Here is a 19,383-nt window from a genome sequence, read left to right as displayed (position 1 = left end):
TGAAGAGTTTTTAGCAAACAGAACACAGCATGTTGTTATCAATGGAGAGACGTCTACAGACGTTAAAGTAACCTCTGGCGTGCCACAGGGGAGTGTTATGGGACCATTGCTTTTCACAATATATATAAATGACCTAGTAGATAGTGTCGGAAGTTCCACGCGGCTTTTCGCGGATGATGCTGTAGTATACAGAGAAGTTGCAGCATTACAAAATTGTAGCGAAATGCAGGAAGATCTGCAGCGGATAGGCACTTGGTGCAGGGAGTGGCAACTGTCCCTTAACATAGACAAATGTAATGTATTGCAAATACATAGAAAGAAGGATCCTTTATTGTATGATTATATGATAGCGGAACAAATACTGGTAGCAGTTACTTCTGTAAAATATCTGGGAGTATGCGTGCGGAACGATTTCAAGTGGAATGATCATATAAAATTAATTGTTGGTAAGGCGGGTACCAGGTTGAGATTCATTGGGAGAGTGCTTAGAAAATGTAGTCCATCAACAAAGGAGGTGGCTTACAAAACACTCGTTCGACCTATACTTGAGTATTGCTCATCAGTGTGGGATCCGTACCAGATCGGCTTGACGGAGGAGATAGAGAAGATCCAAAGAAGAGTGGCTCGTTTCGTCACAGGGTTATTTGGTAACCGTGATAGCGTTATGGAGATGTTTAATAAACTCAAGTGGCAGACTCTGCAAGAGAGGCGCTCTGCATCGCGGTGTAGCTTGCTCGGCAGGTTTCGAGAGGGTGTGTTTCTGGATGAGGTATCGAATATATTGCTTCCCCCTACTTATAACTCCCGAGGAGATCATGAATGTAAAATTAGAGAGATTAGAGTGTGCACGGAGGCTTTCAGACAGTCGTTCTTCCCGCGAACCATACGCGACTGGAACAGGAAAGGGAGGTAATGACAGTGGCACGTAAAGTGCCCTCCGCCACACACCGTTGGGTGGCTTGCGGAGTATAAATGTAGATGTAGATGTAGATATAAGCAAGGCAGTGTTAGTATCTTCAGCATTCTGAAAAATTATTTGGAAGAATCTCTAATCTTTATGCTCTTCACGGGTATGCTGCCGGAAATGATCGTCTTGCCTACACAATATTCTGGACATCCATCTGGCCACCACCTTCAGGTGCAATCATTGACTACACAATCACACTGGAGCTGAATGTACATCAGAAATGGAGGCTCCTTTATACCCTCAGCACAGGCCACTGTGCCTGCAAGATAAGTGGAAGAGATACCCCCTGTGAAGCAAAGAATTCCAGCGCTGCTGGCGGCAGAAACTGGTGAAAGTGATAAATCACAAATTAAGATGTAGCGGGTTGAAAACCAGGCTGTTGTTGTTTTATATCAGATAAAATGGGTTCCCATATCTCACTTAAAGAAAAACCTTTATCTGTATTAATAATGTCATCAGATAATCACATTTCAATGGATTCCTTGAGCACACAATCCCAGTAACGAGAAGCCGGAGCAATAATTTGTGTCTCTTTGTTGATCTTGACATTTAGTATTCAAGCTTGGTTGTTATTGAATCCTGCATTACATACTTGTAATATAATGCTACTTTTATTTTTATTCACAAAAAATTGCTCTACAACTATCTTGGATGTGAGTGCTATTGTGTTGTTCTCATTTCCAGTCCATGCGGATTATAAGATTTTAAAAGAATGAACAATGTCTTTCATTTTTTGTGTGAAAAAATAAATGTTAAAGTCACTACATGTAAATACATCATGTTTCCAATGGCTTAATTTGCATACAAACATTTTGTACAAAAAAAATCGTTATGATTACATGAGGGCCTAGTAAACTGTAGCTACAGGCATACCACTGAGTTGCTGATCTCATTATTTACCAGAATGTGCAAGTCTTCAATTTTGTTGAGTAAAGGCTAGACACTATAATAGTAAATTTTCAGATTTCTGTTGACTTCATTAAGGAGGCTTGAAGTGATATTTTCTGTCACGGTCCTTCAGTTGAAATTCTAATGTATTTCAGATACACTGACTTCAGTGCTGTTTGTAGGTTCTGTTGGCCAGCATTGTTGCAGTTTCCTTTTCCATATGTCACTTTATTAGATTCACTTATGTACTGTGCAGCTTGAATGACACAATGTTGCTTTGATGGAAGGTCTCAATACTGCTTTGGTGAGGTGCTGCACCATTTCTTTATAGTAGAGGCTGGAGGGTGGCTTGGCTTCTGTGTGAGTGCTTCCTAAATTCACATTTACAATGCTTACAAGAGCTGCAGTTCAGTTTGTGCTTGCAAGGATATATTTTGGATCTATAGCTCCCTAGGCTGAACCAGTTGTCAGTCATACCGAAGGGTATGATAACTAATCCACAAAAAATAGAGCTTTAGTGAAATTTTTGAACAAAAAGCCTGTAACACTTTATGTAAGGTTTAGAATTTAATTGTATAAAATATCACTATACAATTTTAATTAATTACTTTCCCAAACAAGCAGCTTCAAAATGAATGTTACAGGTAATGTAACTGGCTAACTGGTTTGCACCTACACTTTATACTATTGAACTTACATACACTATGACCCTTTGTTGTCTTAAAATATAACTATCAATACTGAGTGAAACCAAAATGGTTAGCCTGTCTACCAACTTGGTGGTTCAAAACCAGCTTTTGATCAACTTTAAATCTGTAAATGATCTTCCTTTACTGTGACTTGAGACATAACTAACAGGTACATTCTTAGACCAATCTTTATATTAGAGAGCAATCTTCTACATTTTCTAAAGGAGTGGTTGGTGGTTGTGTGACCTTTCTATGACAACATGAGTCAGTAAGCTACATGTCAGACATTTATTAACATTAAACAAGTCCTCATCTAATGAACTATTACAGAAAGCACAAAAAAGCACCATTTGCAGGTGGGACTAGCTAAATTTACAGACTCAAAATATGTAAAATTGCTTAGAATACATACTGATTCCAAATAAAACTGGCAACCTCACATCAACCATGTCTGCAAAAAGATATAACAGGTGTTCTATCTTATGTGGAAATTGGTTGATCCAGTAGGTAATAAATAGATTAGGACACCTTGCTATGGACTTTTAGAATCACACATAACTTATGATATGTTGCTATGGGGTCACTCATGTCATGTCAGTGACATATTACTGATTCACAAAGAAGTTCTAAAATAATGTCAAAGGCTGGTCCAAGGAAAAATTGCCAATCTTTATTCACCAATATAAAAATGATGACAGTTACAAATCTTTATATCTATGCATCACTGGTATGTGCTAAAAACAACATAACATAATTTAATACCAGAGAGAATGTAAACTGTAATGATGCTAGAAACAAAAAGGTTATTGACATTCCTTGGCACAGGCTGACAAAAACAGGCAACTCTCACAAAGTGAATTATTCGAAAGTTTTTAAAAAAATTGCCAAATTCTGCACTCAGTACACCTCTCAGTAATTTTAAAAGTAGACATGAGTTTCTCCTGGCATATACAATGTTCAAATAACTTACAGGGATGCAGCCAGGTAAAATGATCGACAACCACTGATACTTTGACAGGTGACCACCCCCATTATTCTCAAGGCAAAACTGCAGAAAATACCCACTGTACAATGGAATTTAAAACCTCAGTTTTCAGATAAATTCCCAGAAGATAACACACACACACACACACACACACACACATGCACACACACACACACACACACACACACACACACACAGAGTTGATGTTACCCCAGCCACTGTTCAGTAATTTTTACTATCAATAACTTCTTAAGTCACTCATCTTTGGTTGTGGTGGCACTAGTGTTTACATAGTGTGAGAGTGTGTGTGTGTGTGAGTGTGAGTGTGTGTGTGTGTGTGTGTGTGTGTGTGTGTGTGTGTGTGTTTTATCTTCCAGGAATTTCTCTGCAAACCAATGTTTTGAATTCCCTTGCTCAGTGCAATTGCTGCAGTTTTGACTTGAGAATGACAGGGTGGTCACACTGCATTTTGCATTGAAATATTGGCAGCAGTCAATAGTGTCACTCGGCAGCATTCCCAAAGTTATTTGAACATGTTAAAAGTTAGTTGTACAACAGGTTAATAGAAAATCCATTCAGCAATTTAAGAGACTGCTTGGATCATTTCAGTATAGAAACTGACTTTGAAGATTATGATTGCCATTCTGTACAACTGGTTAATGTAGAACAAAGAATTTTTACTTGTAATGTGAACATTAATTAATACAGAGATTGCTATTGTATCTTGTCATCAGTGCAAAGCTATTCCACTACAGGTGGTCAATGACGAATTAAGAATTTGAATATGAAACTAAAACATCTTGTATGTTTCCTGATATACCTTGTTGACAAATCAAATTATCTGAAATGGTATTCCCCAGCTTCAGGAAATCAAGAATTTGCATCTGGCAACAGGAAGCACAGCATTTTATTGATTCCGGCTTTCATGAAATGAGGTACTGAATAAATCACCTTTTTGGAAGTTTAACTCACTTAAAGTTGCCAAAATTGTTTTAACTGTTGTCTGATTTTATGTTTCCCCAGCATAGGAAAATTTTGAACTTTTGTCAGGTATTCATCCAGGTGTCATCACCTCTTGCCATCTAAAGACATTGGGCCCAAACTCTTTGTCTTTAAATATGTCTGCTTGTGTCTGTATATGTGTGGATGGATATGTGTGTATGTGCGAGTGTATACCCCTCCTTTTTTCCCCCTAAGGTAAGTCTTTCCGCTCCCGGGATTGGAATGACTCCTTACCCTCTCCCTTAAAAGCCACTTCCTTTTGTCTTTCCCTCTCCTTCCCTCTTTCCTGATGAGGCAACAGTTTGTTGCGAAAGCTTGAATTTTGTGTGTATGTATGTGTCTTTTTGTGTTTCTATCGACCTGCCAGCACTTTCGTATGGTAAGTCACATCATCTTTGTTTTTATATATATATATATATTAAAATAAGCACAAGGGCTTGTAGACTGCCGACTCCAGGGCTTCTTCATAAAATGTCTCTACAGATATAATGACCAACTACTCAAAATGCACAAACAACTCTTTTAAAAGTCTGCATCAACTTGTTAATTCAAATTCTAGACAATTTGCCAGAGGCTTCTGTAAATATGACATCAGAGAGCATGGGTTTTGAGAGGTGAATGCCAACTTAATTCAATTATATATTCACTGATAAATTCAGCCAAATAAACCAACAGAAAATAATCACATTTACATTAAGCCCACAGAAAATAATCATGTTTATATCTTATATGATCAGTAGAGGGCTTGACCCAGTGTATTAAAATACACACACTGTTGTGGTGTAGGCCCCTTTGTGACGTGCATCTCCATGATGTAGCCTATATAGCCTGCACTTAATGCAGCCCTGCGTACCTTGGTTATCAGAGAGGTCAGAAAGTTTCCAATTGCCCTTAGTGACATTTTGCCCCAATGGTCTAATGTTGTTTGCACATTTTGTTCTGTCTTGTGTACCATAACACATTTGCTGATAAGTTGGTATTAGTTTCTCACTTCAGATTTTAGATTTTCTTTCATATATGTCAGAAAGGCCACTCTATTGTAAATAAGCTCCTTGCCACATTTTTTTAGGTGGAGCTTGTGTGTTGTGAAGCAATTTCTACTTAGTTTCTGTATCTCATAGTTTATGGCAACTCTTTTTTGAAGGCATTCTTTAAGCCAAAAATCGAAGTTACACTTTTTATTTTACAAGAATCAGCTTAAACATTGTTTGTTGCTATCTCTGCCATATCATTTGTAACAGGTGACTACCAGGTTGTAGCAGTATGACAACAGCTCACTTTTCTTGTTATTTTAGCAAGGATAAGAAAAAATATGTACAGCTTTTGCAAACACATAAAGTTACTACAAAGGAATGATGAAATATTGGGTAAGATTTTACTGATATAAAATTATGTAGGCCTATTTCATAATATTTTTTCTTGAAAAAAACAATAGAAACTGTATACCTGTAATCTATGTATCTTAAAATGTATGTACACTTGGTGGTCAGATTTCCGGAACTGCAGCCATATTCCTGGACTATACCGCCTTCGTAGTTCTCCAAAGAAAGGTTTTGTCATCTGCATCTTCTCAAAGTCAACCTAAAATAAACATTTTTGTTGAAGAGTCTCAGATACATGCATTACCCAAGTAAAAACACAACTACTAATACTATCACTGTTTGCCACAGATAAAACATAAAACAAAAATAATTCACATATATTAAAAACAGTTTAGAAATACTAGTGACAAATATCTAACATTAAATATGAAGCATATTTAACACATAGGTTACATTAATATGTCCACTCCTGTAGTGTTTATGGCACTCTACTCAGAGTTCAATGTTTTGTTTCGAACAAGAGCTGCAGTCTGAGTGACAGGAAATATGACAGGATACAGTACTGGCAGAACTTTTCTCTGGTAAAACTTTCCTTCTGTAGGGCTTTCTGCTGGCATGACAATTCTCTGGCAGCACATTATTCTGGCATAAAAATACTAATCAGACTGACAAGTACTTTACTTTTGGAGAAAAATACTGTTGTCACATTGATGACTAGAATATTCTCACAAGGCTGTGATGTGATCTTGTACCGAGTATCTGAGAGACAGTAAAGATGGTAAAGGCAAAAGAGATCATACATTTATCTACAACCACACAAGCAGAGGAAGATAATTTGTACATTTCATTTCCTAAGTTGTGTGGTCACAGAGCTCATCATGGGCTGTGAAGTTATGGATATTTTTTGAGTGCTCATTTGAGGACAAACTGCTGTTGTAATTCAGCCACAATGATAAACTAAATGCAGAGGACAGTGATCATCGGGGAATAGCTCAGATTGTGTCAGTGTACAGACAGTTCTCAGTGCATAACAGAACTATCCACATGAAACTTACTGGCAGTTTCAGGCTGTGAGCTAGATCCCCAGAAAAGCACACAGTTTCAATCTGCCAGGAATTTCATATCAGCACACACTTCAATAAGATGTCACTTTATCCAGAACTGCCTCCTTACCGTGAGGTAGGAAACCATGCTGCCGCATGAGTTCCATACATCACACAGCACAAAGATTAATATGAGCATGGGAAATTTGGATGCTCAGGTCATAGGACTGGTGAGTGTTAGTACATGTTGGCAAGGTATGTACGGCATTGATACAAATGAACTGAAAATATATGATGCAACTGGGCCAGTGGGATAAAGTGCAAATAATTAGGGGTATTCCAAAATGAGGACTATTTACATGGAATTTCTAGTGTGTGTGCAGTCAACTTTCAGAATGCAGAGACCTCCTGGTAGGTGATGTGCATTCATTTCTCCTTATGCAACACCCCACTGAGAAACTTTTTGTTCAGCAAGACAATGCAGTTCCCCACCATTCCAGAATTTGTCTTGTTAAATATTCTACCAATATGACAATAATACTTCCTTGGCTCTTGAAATTATCTGATCTTTCTTATATTGAAGACAGCTGATAATGTTATGACATATCTGTATGCCCTGGTGCCTAACTTCTATTCAGTCTCTTTGAGTTCTGAATGGTTGCTAAATGATCATGAATCATCATAGCTCCTTACAACTTTTTCACCTTGTCGAGTCTGTGCTACAGTGCATTATCCTCACCTTCAAAATGGCACACAAATCATGCATCCTATTTTGATACAACATTTGATTCGCTGCACATTCATGTAAGGGATGTGGTAGGTTTTCTTCAAGTTTATAAGTGTATTACTACCAAGAGGAAATGGACTTAAGAAATAATAAACTGTATTGTAATTAATAGTGTGCTAATAGAAATAAACTTGATGGCTGTGATGCATAAGTTTTGTATTAAAAAGGGAGTTTTAGAAAACTGTAATATATACCATTAAAAAGGCAGAAAGAATCAAAAAAGGCACTTAATCCTCTGTTCAAAATGATACATAAAATTCAGTATTTGAAAATAACATTTCAGATACTTCATGCTTCATTCATTTCAGTTTTTGTGCCGTCAGATGATGTAAAAAAGTTATGATGAATATGGGAATAAATTATGTGCCGCTATAGAACACACACTGCATATCAATCAAACTCAAAATGCAGCTCAGTGCACGAAAATTTATTGTAAGACACAACATTTCTGTTAACAAAACATTTGATATATGATTTTAAATTCATTTTGTTTATACTTTTTCATCCTTTGTCAATAGAACACCAAGAAAATATCTGTTATCACAGAAACTATGACAACAACATTAAACATAACAATGCCTTATACTTTGCTTGTTGTGTAAATGAGGTCTACCTCATCAAAGTCTTCAGGTTTATTTTCTCTAGATTTATAAAGATGTTTTCAGTTTCATTTTCCTGATGTGCTGGTGCAGTCAGCTAAGACAGAGGCTGTTCCTGTAGTATTTCATGTTATGAGCAATACAAACATAGAATCATTTGCTACTCATTTCAAACAATGTTTTACAGTATAATTTTACTGCCTCAGTGCTAGAGTAGCCTGACGATAAAACACAAACAGTAATCAGCATACTGTACACTGATTAGTCAGAACATTACGACCACCTACCTAATAGCTGGCATGTCCACCTTTGGTGCAGATAACAGCAGTGATGTGTTGCAGCATGGAGGCAATGAGGGTTTGGTAGGTCACTGGGGGGAGTTGGCATCACATCTGTACAGAAAAGTCATCTCATTCCCGCAAATACTGGGGAGGGGGGGGGGGGGGGGGGGGTGATGAGCTCTGATGCCACATTCAATCACATCCCAGATGTGTTCATTCAGGTTCAGATCTGGCAAGTTGGGGGACCAGCACATCAACTGAAACTCACCACTGTGTTCCTCGAACCACTCCATCACACTACTGACCCTGTGATATAGTGCATGATCTTGTTGATAAATGCCACTGCCATTGGGAAGCATGATCATCGTGCGGTCTGCAACAAGTGAACAAGACTTCTTGGCTATCAAGGTGTCTTGCATGAGCTCCCATGGATTCCCACATGAACATTCCCCAGAGAAAGCCACTGCCAGCTTGTCTCTGTCCTGCAGTAACAGTGTCAAGGAGATATTCGCCTGGAAGACAATGGATTTGCACCCTCCCATTGGCATGCTGAAGAGGGTATCAGCATTCATCAGACCATGCAACATTCTGCCACTGCGCCAACATCCAGTTCCAATGGTTACATATCCATTTCAGTCATAGTTGTCAATGTCATAGTGTTAACAGTGGCACATGTATGGGTCGTAGGCTGCGGAGGTCCATTGTTAGGGGTGTTCAGTGCACTGTGTGTTCAGACACACATCTACTCTGCCCAGAATTAAAATCTGATGTTAGTTCCACCACAGTTTGCTGCCTGTCCTGTTTTACCAGACTGCCCAGCCTATGATTTCCAACATCTGCAATGAGTGGTGGTTGCCCAACCCATCGATGTCTGGACATGGTTGCACCTTGGTTTCACTATGTAATGAAGACAATCATCAGAGCACTCCTTGAAGACCCAACAAGTCTTGCAGTATATGAAATGCTCATTCCAAGCCTCCAGGCTGTCACAATCTGCCCTCAGTGAAACTCAGATAGATTGTGTGCCTCTCCCATTCTGTTCATGGACAGCACACTCACTGATACTACATCCATGGTGTGTGTGTGTCTGACTAGCAGTCATTCCGCACCAGATGACAATGTGCTATCACCTGGACAGGTTTATATTAATAGTAGGTTGATGGTCATAATGTTCTGCTGAATTAGTGTATAATGTATCAGTAAACCTACTCATGCACAGGATTTTTAAAACACACAACACATGGCCACCTTTTGAATGGTTCTTTACCTCAAAAGAATGGATTGCTGATGACTGATGACATATATCATTTTCTGTGATGAATACTGGCAATACCCTATCTTAGATGACCATTGCATTAAAGTATGATGGTGCTGAGGAGAGAGGAAACATTCTCACAATGTTTTGGGCTGATGCACTAGCGTTGCTCTTTTTTCAAAGGAATCATCCAGACATTACTCTTAAATGGTTTAGGGAAATCATGGAAAACCTAAATCTGGAGGCTATGACAAGTATTTGAACCACTATTTTCCCAATATAATTTATTTATTTATTAAACCTTGCAAAATTTGGGCCATCAGGCCCTCTGTTATGTCTAGCCAGGCATTCTACATATTTTACATTACACATGTTCCTGCATCTACATCTACACAGATACTCCGGAAGCCACCATACAGTGTGTAGTGGAGGGTAACCTGTACTTCTACTTGTCATTTCCATTCTTGTTCCACTCACAAAGGGAGCAAGGGGAAAATGACTGTATGCCTCTGAGTGAGTCTTGATGCCTTGTATCTTACCTTTGTGGTCCCTACTTGCAATGTGTATTGGAAGCAGTAGAATTGTTCACCAGACAGCTTCAAATGACGATTCTCTAAATTTTCTTAATAGTGTTTCTCAAAAGGAATGTTGCATTCCCTCCAGGGATTTCCATTTGAGATCCCAGAAGCATCTCCATAACATGTACATGCTGTTCAAACCTATTGGTAACAAATCTAGCAGCCTGCCTCTCAACTGCTTGGATGTCTTCCTTCAATCCGATGTGGTTCACATCCCAAACACTCAAGCAGTATTCAAGAATAGGTCACACCAGAGTCCTATATGTGGTCTCCTTTACAGGTGAACCACTCTTTCCTAAAATTCTCCCAAGCCTTCCTACCACAGTTCTCACAAGCTTGTTCTATCTCACATCGCTTTTCAATGTTATGCCCAGATATTTAAATGACTTGACTGTGCCAAGCAGGACACTAGTAGTACTGTATCTGGACATTACATGTTTGATCTTCCCACACATCTGCATTAACTTACATCTTTCCACATTTAGGGCTGGCTGCCATTTATCACAACTGGAAATTTTGTCTAAGTCATCTTTTGTCTTCCTACAGTCACTCAACTTTGACACCTTACCATAAACCATGGCATCAACAAACAACCACATATTGTTATCCACCCTATCAGCCAAATCACCTACGTATATAGAGAACAACAGTGGTCCTACTACACTTCCCTGGGGCACTCCTGGTGATACCCTTGTCCCTGATGAACAGTCACCATCGAGAACAACATACGGGGTTCAATCATTTAAGAAGTCTTTGAGCCACTCACATATCTGTGAACTAATTCCTTATGCTCATACCTTTGTTAACAGCCTGCAATGGGGCACCATGTCAAATGCTTTCTGGAAATCTAGAAATATGGAATCTGCCTGTTGCCTTTATCCATAGTTCTCAGTATACCATGTGAGGAAAGCACAAGCTGAGTTTCACATGAGTGGTCCTTTCTAAAACCATGCTGATTTGTGAACATAAGCTTCTCAGTTGCAAAAAAGTTTATTATATTCAAACTGAGAATATGTTCCAGGATTCTGCAGCAAACAAAAGTTAGGGATATTGGTCAAGAATTTTGCAGGTCAGTTCTTTTACCATTCTGTATTTCAGTAAGAATATTATACTACATTTAGAAATTAAAGATTACAGTAATACAGATAAAAGAAAACACACACACACACATACACACAAACACACACACACAAAGAGTTCCTATTTGTACATGATAAGTACGGTATTTAGAAATTATACTAAGGTGAGATTATAGTTATGTGTGCCAACAGCAGTGGGTATGAGAGAAAGACCTGGAGGAGGGAGGGAAAGAAGAAAATAATAACACACAGTTAAAGAATATAAGGGAAATAAACATGGTGTTAGTCATAGAGAAAGGAGAAGAGAACAGAACAGAACTGAGAGAAGAAAAGAGCATTGACTTTGCTACTTGACAGAGGGGAAGTTGTCCTTATACATTAACTTTTGAGGAACATGTTATAAGGGTAACAAAAGGACATGCTTCAACTTCTTATTAAATGCATCTGGCCACTGAATTCTGTACAGAGTACAGGGCAACTTGTTCCAGGGGCAGTCAGAAGCACAGCAAAGGAGTTTGTGGATGTTTTTGTTTCGTGAGTGGGTGCAGCTAGGATATGAGATAAATGGTACATTGTATTTCAATTATGATGGCATGAAAGATGTTTAATCTCTATTGTGAGGTAATGGGGTACTTGAGAGATGAGGAGCTAGTGAAGTGGTAGCCACCACAACGACCCTAACTTGGCATATGAAGCAATAACATGGACATATCAGTGGATGCTGCAGATATAACAGACAAGAATTCATTATTTGTTCTAACTGTCTTGTATTTGCACTGCTGATATCATGTTGAATTACATGACAATAGCTGAGGTTGGCTAGAATGAGTGCTTGCATCATTTTACAGTTCACATCCTGTGGAAACATGTTCCAAAAATTTTTGAGGACATAGTGGTATGCAGTAGTCTTCTGGCACATTGAGACAGTATTCTCTACCCATCTCAGATGCTCATACAATGCTACATCCAAGTTCTTCACTATTTTCTGATAAAGTACTGAAATACTGTCAAGCTGAATATGAGATAATTGTTTGTGGATTTCTAAATTTACTCATTTCTCATCAATGATAGAATCTGCTACAGTTGTAAAAAATATTCATTTCTAAAAAGGAAAGCACTACCTAGTTTAAAGACGTATGTCCCATCTTCAGGTGTGTATTAAAATGTGAGTCCATAAAGAATGCACAACTAAGATTAAAATAGGTTAAAATTGTGCGTCCCTGGTCCATGGCATGCAAGAGAATATCCTTCATTTCAGGTGGTATACAAAGATTAAATGCGACTTTTTAGCATTTAGTGTCAGCCCCAGGATTTTCACCCACATTATCACTGAAAACAGATCATCATCTGAAAGACCTCAGCATTTATACCTGCAAAATGGTTAAAACTGGAGGTCGTTGGTAGACAAACTATTTTCACAGAAGGACCAAGCCAGTGAAATGACACTGACAAATAAGAAAGACACAATTGGGCATGAGACTGAACCATGTGATACTCTTGAGGGAAAATGTTCCCAGGATGATTTTTCATTCCCACAGACACAACACTGCTGTCTGATTTTCAAGTAGCTTTCAAATCACTTCAGTGCACTGTCTGAGAAATTTAGCTGTCATATGTTTCTGAGCAGTGTGTCAAGACTGAAAGTATCTAAAGCATTGCTAAAGTCTAGAAGTGCTAATGTCATTGCATCACAGTTGTCGATGGCACATTTCAGGTCATCATTTACCATAACTAGTGCACTGTTTGCACTATAGGGTTTACAAAGCCCAGACTGATATTTGTCATATAGGTTGAATTCGTACAAGTGTTCAATGATTAGGCCATGAACAATATATGCCAATGCTTTCAAAACAGTGGGTAATATGCTAATTGTAAGTAATCACTAGGGGATTACCATTGTCTTACCACAGCACCATTTTACTTGGAATCATTGTGTGGAGTGCCATAGCATTATGATTTAAGGTTACCTATGGTAATGGTTATGGGAATTCTGATAATACAGTTGTATGTCATGGGTATCCTTTGTCATCATATGTTATGCATTATGAGTCAGTACCTCTGTACCATCTTCACATGTGGCAAGACTCATCCATACATAAATAACGTTTATCTTTATGAAATGCCTGTAAGATGTTCAGCCCACACTGTATGTCCTGGATCATAAATTCTAATTTTTCTACTTGAGATTTTTATGGCTGTTGAATGATCATGAATAATCATAGCTCCTTACAACTTTTTCATCTTATGGAGTCAATGTCAAAATGCATTCTCTTCAACTTCAGAAGGATCATAATTCAGCTGTAATGATAAATAAAATGCAGATGTCAGTGATCACTGTTGAACAGCTCAGACTGTGTCAGTGTATAAACAGTTCTCAATGCATCAGGTAACTACTAAGGCAAACTTCCTGACAGGTTAAAACTGTATGCCAGACAGGTTTAAGTCTCAGTCCAGCACACAGTTTTAATTTGCCAGGAGGCATATAATACACAACAGAGTGAAGAATTCTTTCTTGACACTACCCAGTTCATTTCTGGACAACAATGTAGGTATGCATGATGTCACTTTATCCAGAACTCCCATCTTACTATGAGGTAGCAAACCACACTGCCACATGACCTCCTTAAGTCACACAGTACAGAGGTTATACGAATATGGGAAATTTAGATGCTCAGGCCACAGAACTTGTGAGTCTTAGTAGTTGTTGGTAAGCACTTAGCGTACTGGTACAGATGCATTCAGAATCATGTGATACAACTGGACCAGTGGATAAAGTGCAAATGATTAAGTGTATCACAGAATGAGGACCATTTACACTTAATTTCTAGGTGTTTGCAGTCAATTTTCCCAATACGGAGACTGCTGGCATATGATGTGCATTCATTCCACTTCCATTGTATACAGTACCCCACTAACAACCATTTTGTTAGGCAAGACAATGCACTGCCACGCCATACCATAAATTGTCTTGTTGAATATTCTGCAGACATGACAATAACACTTCCTTGGCTCTTGAAATTATCTGACCTGTCTTTCACTGAGAACATTTGATAATGTTATGACATATTTGTATGCATTAAAATTTTACATACAAAAAATAACATAAATCTACTAGTTCTTCTCACAGTAAATTAACCCTTAAGTGGTCGCACAGGGTGTTCAGAACGCCCCAGTCGTCCTTGTCAATGGATTATTACATAATGGATAGGAGTATAACGTCATGTTCTTTGGTACCTTTCTAGGACATAATATGAAAGCTTTGAGTAACAATAGAATCTACAATGGAAGTGCAAGTTCCAAGAAAACACACAACAATGTGCCTTGGGGTGTTTTCTGCACCCCGCGCGAGTCTTTATGTTGCAGTACTGAAAGAAAGCACACAGTTGTGTTCCGTAGCAGCTGCTTGTATTTTGTCGCTCTGTGCAGTTAAAACAGCTATGGATCATTATGAAATAAAACAAGAAAGAGTGTGGGAGCTTCTGAAAGAGGTCATAGACAAAACTTTTGAAGGAGGAGAAGAGGAAGGGGAGGAAACAGACAGGTGTGCAGTTCTCTCTCATCACAGTGACATGGAAATTGAGGATGAAGACAACCTGGAACAGGAACCACAAGTAAGTGGAGCTGATAATAAAAGCAAGCATGATTTTTTTATTGGAAAGGATAAGGTTACAAAATGGATGAAAAATTGTCCTAGTTGCAACGTAAGAACTATTCATCTCCCTGGTGTGAAAGCTATCGCAAAATCTGTGAAAGCTGCTGTGGCCTGTTTTTCGATATTTATGAATGACATAATAATTAGAATGATTACATCATGTGCAAATATTTACATACAACACATTGCACCAAATTTCACAGGAGACCATGAATGCCAAACCAACAAATGAGGAAGAAATAAAATCTCTTCTGGGTCTGTTGATATTGGCTGGGCATTACAGGGCAGGGCACCAAAATCTGGAAGACTTATGGGACACAAATGGTTTTGGAACAGCAATATTTCATGCAACAATGAGTTTATGGTGCTTTTGTTTCTTGTTGTTTTGTTTGAGATTCGATGATATTCGAGAGACACCACAGTGAAAAGAACTTGATCGCCTAGAGAAGTGTTTGAATTATTCATGTCCAACAATGTCAGTAATTATACTGTGTCTGAATATATGGCAGTGGATGAACAACTGGTTGCATTTAGAGGCAAATGCAGTTTCTGACAGTATATACCAAGCAAGCCTGCGAAATACGATTTGAAAATTTTCACCTTATGTGATGCAAGAACATGGTATACTTTGGGGATGGAAATCTAGATTGGGAAACAGTCAGAGGGTCCCTTTGTACTGTCAAACTTGCCTAAGGAGATAGTAAACATACTTGTATGGCCTATTGAAAGTATAGGACACAATGTGACACTAGACAGCTGGTTTTGTTCCGTACCACTGGCTGAAGAGCTCCTCAAAACACACTTACAGTAGTAAGAACTCTTAGAAAGAATAAGAGGGAGCTCCTTCCAGACTTTGTTTGCATGAAAGGTTGTGAACTTAGAAGCAGCCTTTTTGGATTCACAAAAGATATCACCATAGTTTCATATGTGCCAAAGAAGGGCAAAAACATAACTCTCCTTTCATCTTTGCATCATGATGGTGCGACTGACATTAACACTGTGAAGGAAAAGAAGCCAGAAATTATAACAATGTACAATAAGACCAAAACAGGTGTGGACACAACAGATGAAATGTGTGCTACTTATTCAACCTCAAGAAAAACTAGACATTGGACACTTTCCATATTTTTCTGAATGATTGACATTGCTTGCATTGATGCCTTCATCATATACGCAAATAATTACAATGAGAGGATTCATGTGATGTTGGAAGGTCATTAGTAAATCCCATAGTGTGCAAGAGAGCAGCCACTCACTCCCTGCCTAAACTGGTTAGACAGAAAGCCGCTAAAATGGCGGGAATTGAAGACAGCAACAATGCACCACCTTCTGAACAAAGAATACTTAAGCACAGGCACTGCCCAGTTTGTCCTTGGAGTAGAGATATAAAAGTTAAATTGCACTGTGCTCAATGTTTGAAAGTTATGTGTGTAAAGTACATGAGAAATGTGTGCGAAAAGTGTTAGAATAATGCACCCCTTGCAGCCAGTGAGAGTGACTGATTTGATAAAATGTTTATATGAGTTAACTGAACAAATGTTTAATTATATGTATAATGTCTTATACCTGTAATACAGTATGAAGAATAACAGAAATAAATAACTAAACAAAATATTGTAAGAAAATGGGAATTATTGAATATCTTTCAAATAACCCAATTTAATACTAAAGTAATATTAAATAAAATGATAATGTACCAGGAGATATCATTCTAAATAGCCATTTGTGAAGTAAACATATTCATATCAGTGATATGCTGCATAACAATGTCATTATAGCCACTTTTATTTGGGGTGTTAGCAACATCCCGCGTGGCTATTAATGTTACGGAAAGCCGCACAACTGCATAAGGAATAACACTGAATTATTACCTATCTTTAAAATTCTGACAGGGAAACAGAGAAATTCTGTAAATAACTTCAATAACTTTAAAAGTGCCTATTCTGTAGTAAGTATGGGTGCCAATATACTTAAATTGTATACACTCATTAAATACATGATGTTAAATATACCCACAGACATTTTGCAAGGACTTACATGAACATAATCTTTCATTTGTGCTGTCTTCAAATCATGTTTCCATTTATCTTCAATCCAAGAGGCTAGTTCCAAAGTAAGTATTTTCCATTTATTGGCCACAATGACTTCCCACAGTGCTGCTGAGTCTGTTATACTTAAATATGCTAATTCCTTCTGATGTTTATTTGAGTCAGTTCCCTGAAAATCATGTTAAAATCTAAATTTAGTAAAGCTGTGGTTTTAAACAGGTATTATAGCTGATAAAGTAAGTTTTCTCCATAAAAACTAGAATAAGCATGAATTACATGAAATTGAACTGGAATTTTACAATTATTTAACCCTATTTCATCAGTATCAAGTTGTAAATCAATAGGCAAGTTTATTACACACTCAGCTCTGAACTTTGCCAGAATAGTGCACCATGTCCAGCTGCTGACCAGTATTGTTATGGTACTTAGATGATTCCCATAGCCACAGAAGTGAATTTTGAGCTACCAATATTCACCTACTTCAGCTTCAGGTTCATGTTTCATAGACAGAAACAGCCTCATAAAGAAACTGAATGATTCTTGTATCACTATCATATATGGTAACAGTAGGAGGTAAATCTTTTTAACATGCTGTGCTTATAGATCATACTCATGAACTGCTAATTATAATTAACAATGGAAACAAAATACTACATCAAAGAAGAATACTGCTTTCTCATTTATGGTCTTTCCCTACATGTTTCAGAGTAGGCATTCTATTTTATAGCATTACATAAATACAGCTTATAATTCATCTCCTTCTCTCTCTGTTAATGAAATCTGTTTTCCTCTGCAGGAATACAAAATTTTTGTACTTTGGGATGGTAACTTCTGAGCACTGTATATTTGTTGTATAAATACATTTACAGTATTTTCAAACTAAAACAATCAAAAGTCAGTGTTCATTGAAATACAGACAAGGTATATTATTTTTGTAAGAACAGATGAAGCTGAACTATAACTAATCACTGTATCACCTGAAAATAAAGCTTTGCTTGCAAAACATACAGGGGTAAATTCAAAGCCAGAATTCAGTGGAACATATATTCTGCTTTCAAATATTTTAAGTTAATATAAAATGTGAAAAACATTCAGAGCCTGTTAAAGACCATTTTTCCACACACGTGACTTATCATTTGGTGGCCCTGTCCTCTCTTTCCCTTGTATCCTTTCCCCTTTCATTTGTCTACTTTGACTCATGTTCTTTTTTACTACTAATTGTGACTTGCACAGAATATGAATCTTGTATATGGGCACCCCTGGAACCCCTCTCACCTTGGCACCCCAGGCAGCAGCTTTTGTCACTTGGACCAAAAACTTGCCATGTGAAGATCCCACTAAAATAACCACTGATGTTGAGGTAGCATTCTTTTTCATAATTTTTGTTAACACTAGATGTGTATAACAGTCGAAACATTCATAAACAAGTTGTTTTTGAATACTTCCACATATCTACATGCGCCTTGATGTTTACTCTACCAAGTGTATGAAAGAACAAACATTTTATGGTATTACACCACACCATAAAATTTCTTTCAAGTCCATAAGAAATTGTAGTGCACAAAAACTGTAGACCACCATGCAAGTTCTTATCAGTCTAATACACAGGATGATTCAGAAAGAATGTCACATATTTTGTGAGGTGATTCTATATGTGAAAATAAACGAAAAAAGTCCTATGAACATGTGTCCAATTTTCGATTATTACAAACCCAAGTGGATTGAAGACTAAATACATCCATGAATGAGTATCAAGACAAGCGTGAATATTATTTACTGAAATGCTGTGTTGGTATTGTGGCAGTCAGAATAACGTTGCGATCCATCCTACAAGAGGTGTTCAAAAAGTGCCCCACACATCTCAATGCACTTGTCAATGATTTGCAGACTGTGAAGTGTTGCACGTCGAACATGATTTCAGCAGGCTTTAATGTGGGCAACAGTGTCAGTGATGTAAGCAAAATTCTTTACATTTATCCACCTTTGTAACATACACAATCCTGTTTAACCAGCCCATAAAGAAAAGTCTAATGGGGTTAAATTGGGCGATCTGGTTGGCCAGTTAATGGGTCTGCCACAGCAAATCAACCATTGAGGAAACATATTATTCAGATACTGGGATACTTTTCTGGTTCAGGGGAACTTTAATCCGTCATGTTGCACGTAGATTTGTCACTATTGCTCTACCCAGCTAGCACTCAAGCTTAT

At 37.8% G+C, this 19,383-nt stretch overlaps 1 protein-coding gene across 1 annotated transcript in view; it reads right to left on the bottom strand.

Moving 5' to 3' along the window:
- The window catches only part of LOC124555746 (vacuolar protein sorting-associated protein 13A-like), a 689,798-nt gene that overhangs the window by 139,697 nt on the left and 530,718 nt on the right, over window positions 1–19,383 (bottom strand). The window contains exons 51-52 of the mRNA XM_047129770.1: window positions 17,165–17,344; window positions 5,978–6,112 (exon numbers count right to left, since the gene is read on the bottom strand). Of these exons, the coding sequence (XP_046985726.1) occupies window positions 5,978–6,112; window positions 17,165–17,344 (315 nt within the window). The remainder of the gene's footprint in view (window positions 1–5,977; window positions 6,113–17,164; window positions 17,345–19,383) is intronic.

This window comes from Schistocerca americana, chromosome X, assembly GCF_021461395.2.
Source record: "Schistocerca americana isolate TAMUIC-IGC-003095 chromosome X, iqSchAmer2.1, whole genome shotgun sequence".
NCBI lineage: Eukaryota > Metazoa > Arthropoda > Insecta > Orthoptera > Acrididae > Schistocerca > Schistocerca americana.
The sequence above is the reverse complement of the archived record's forward strand: the minus strand, read 5'-3'. Positions and strand labels throughout refer to the sequence as shown.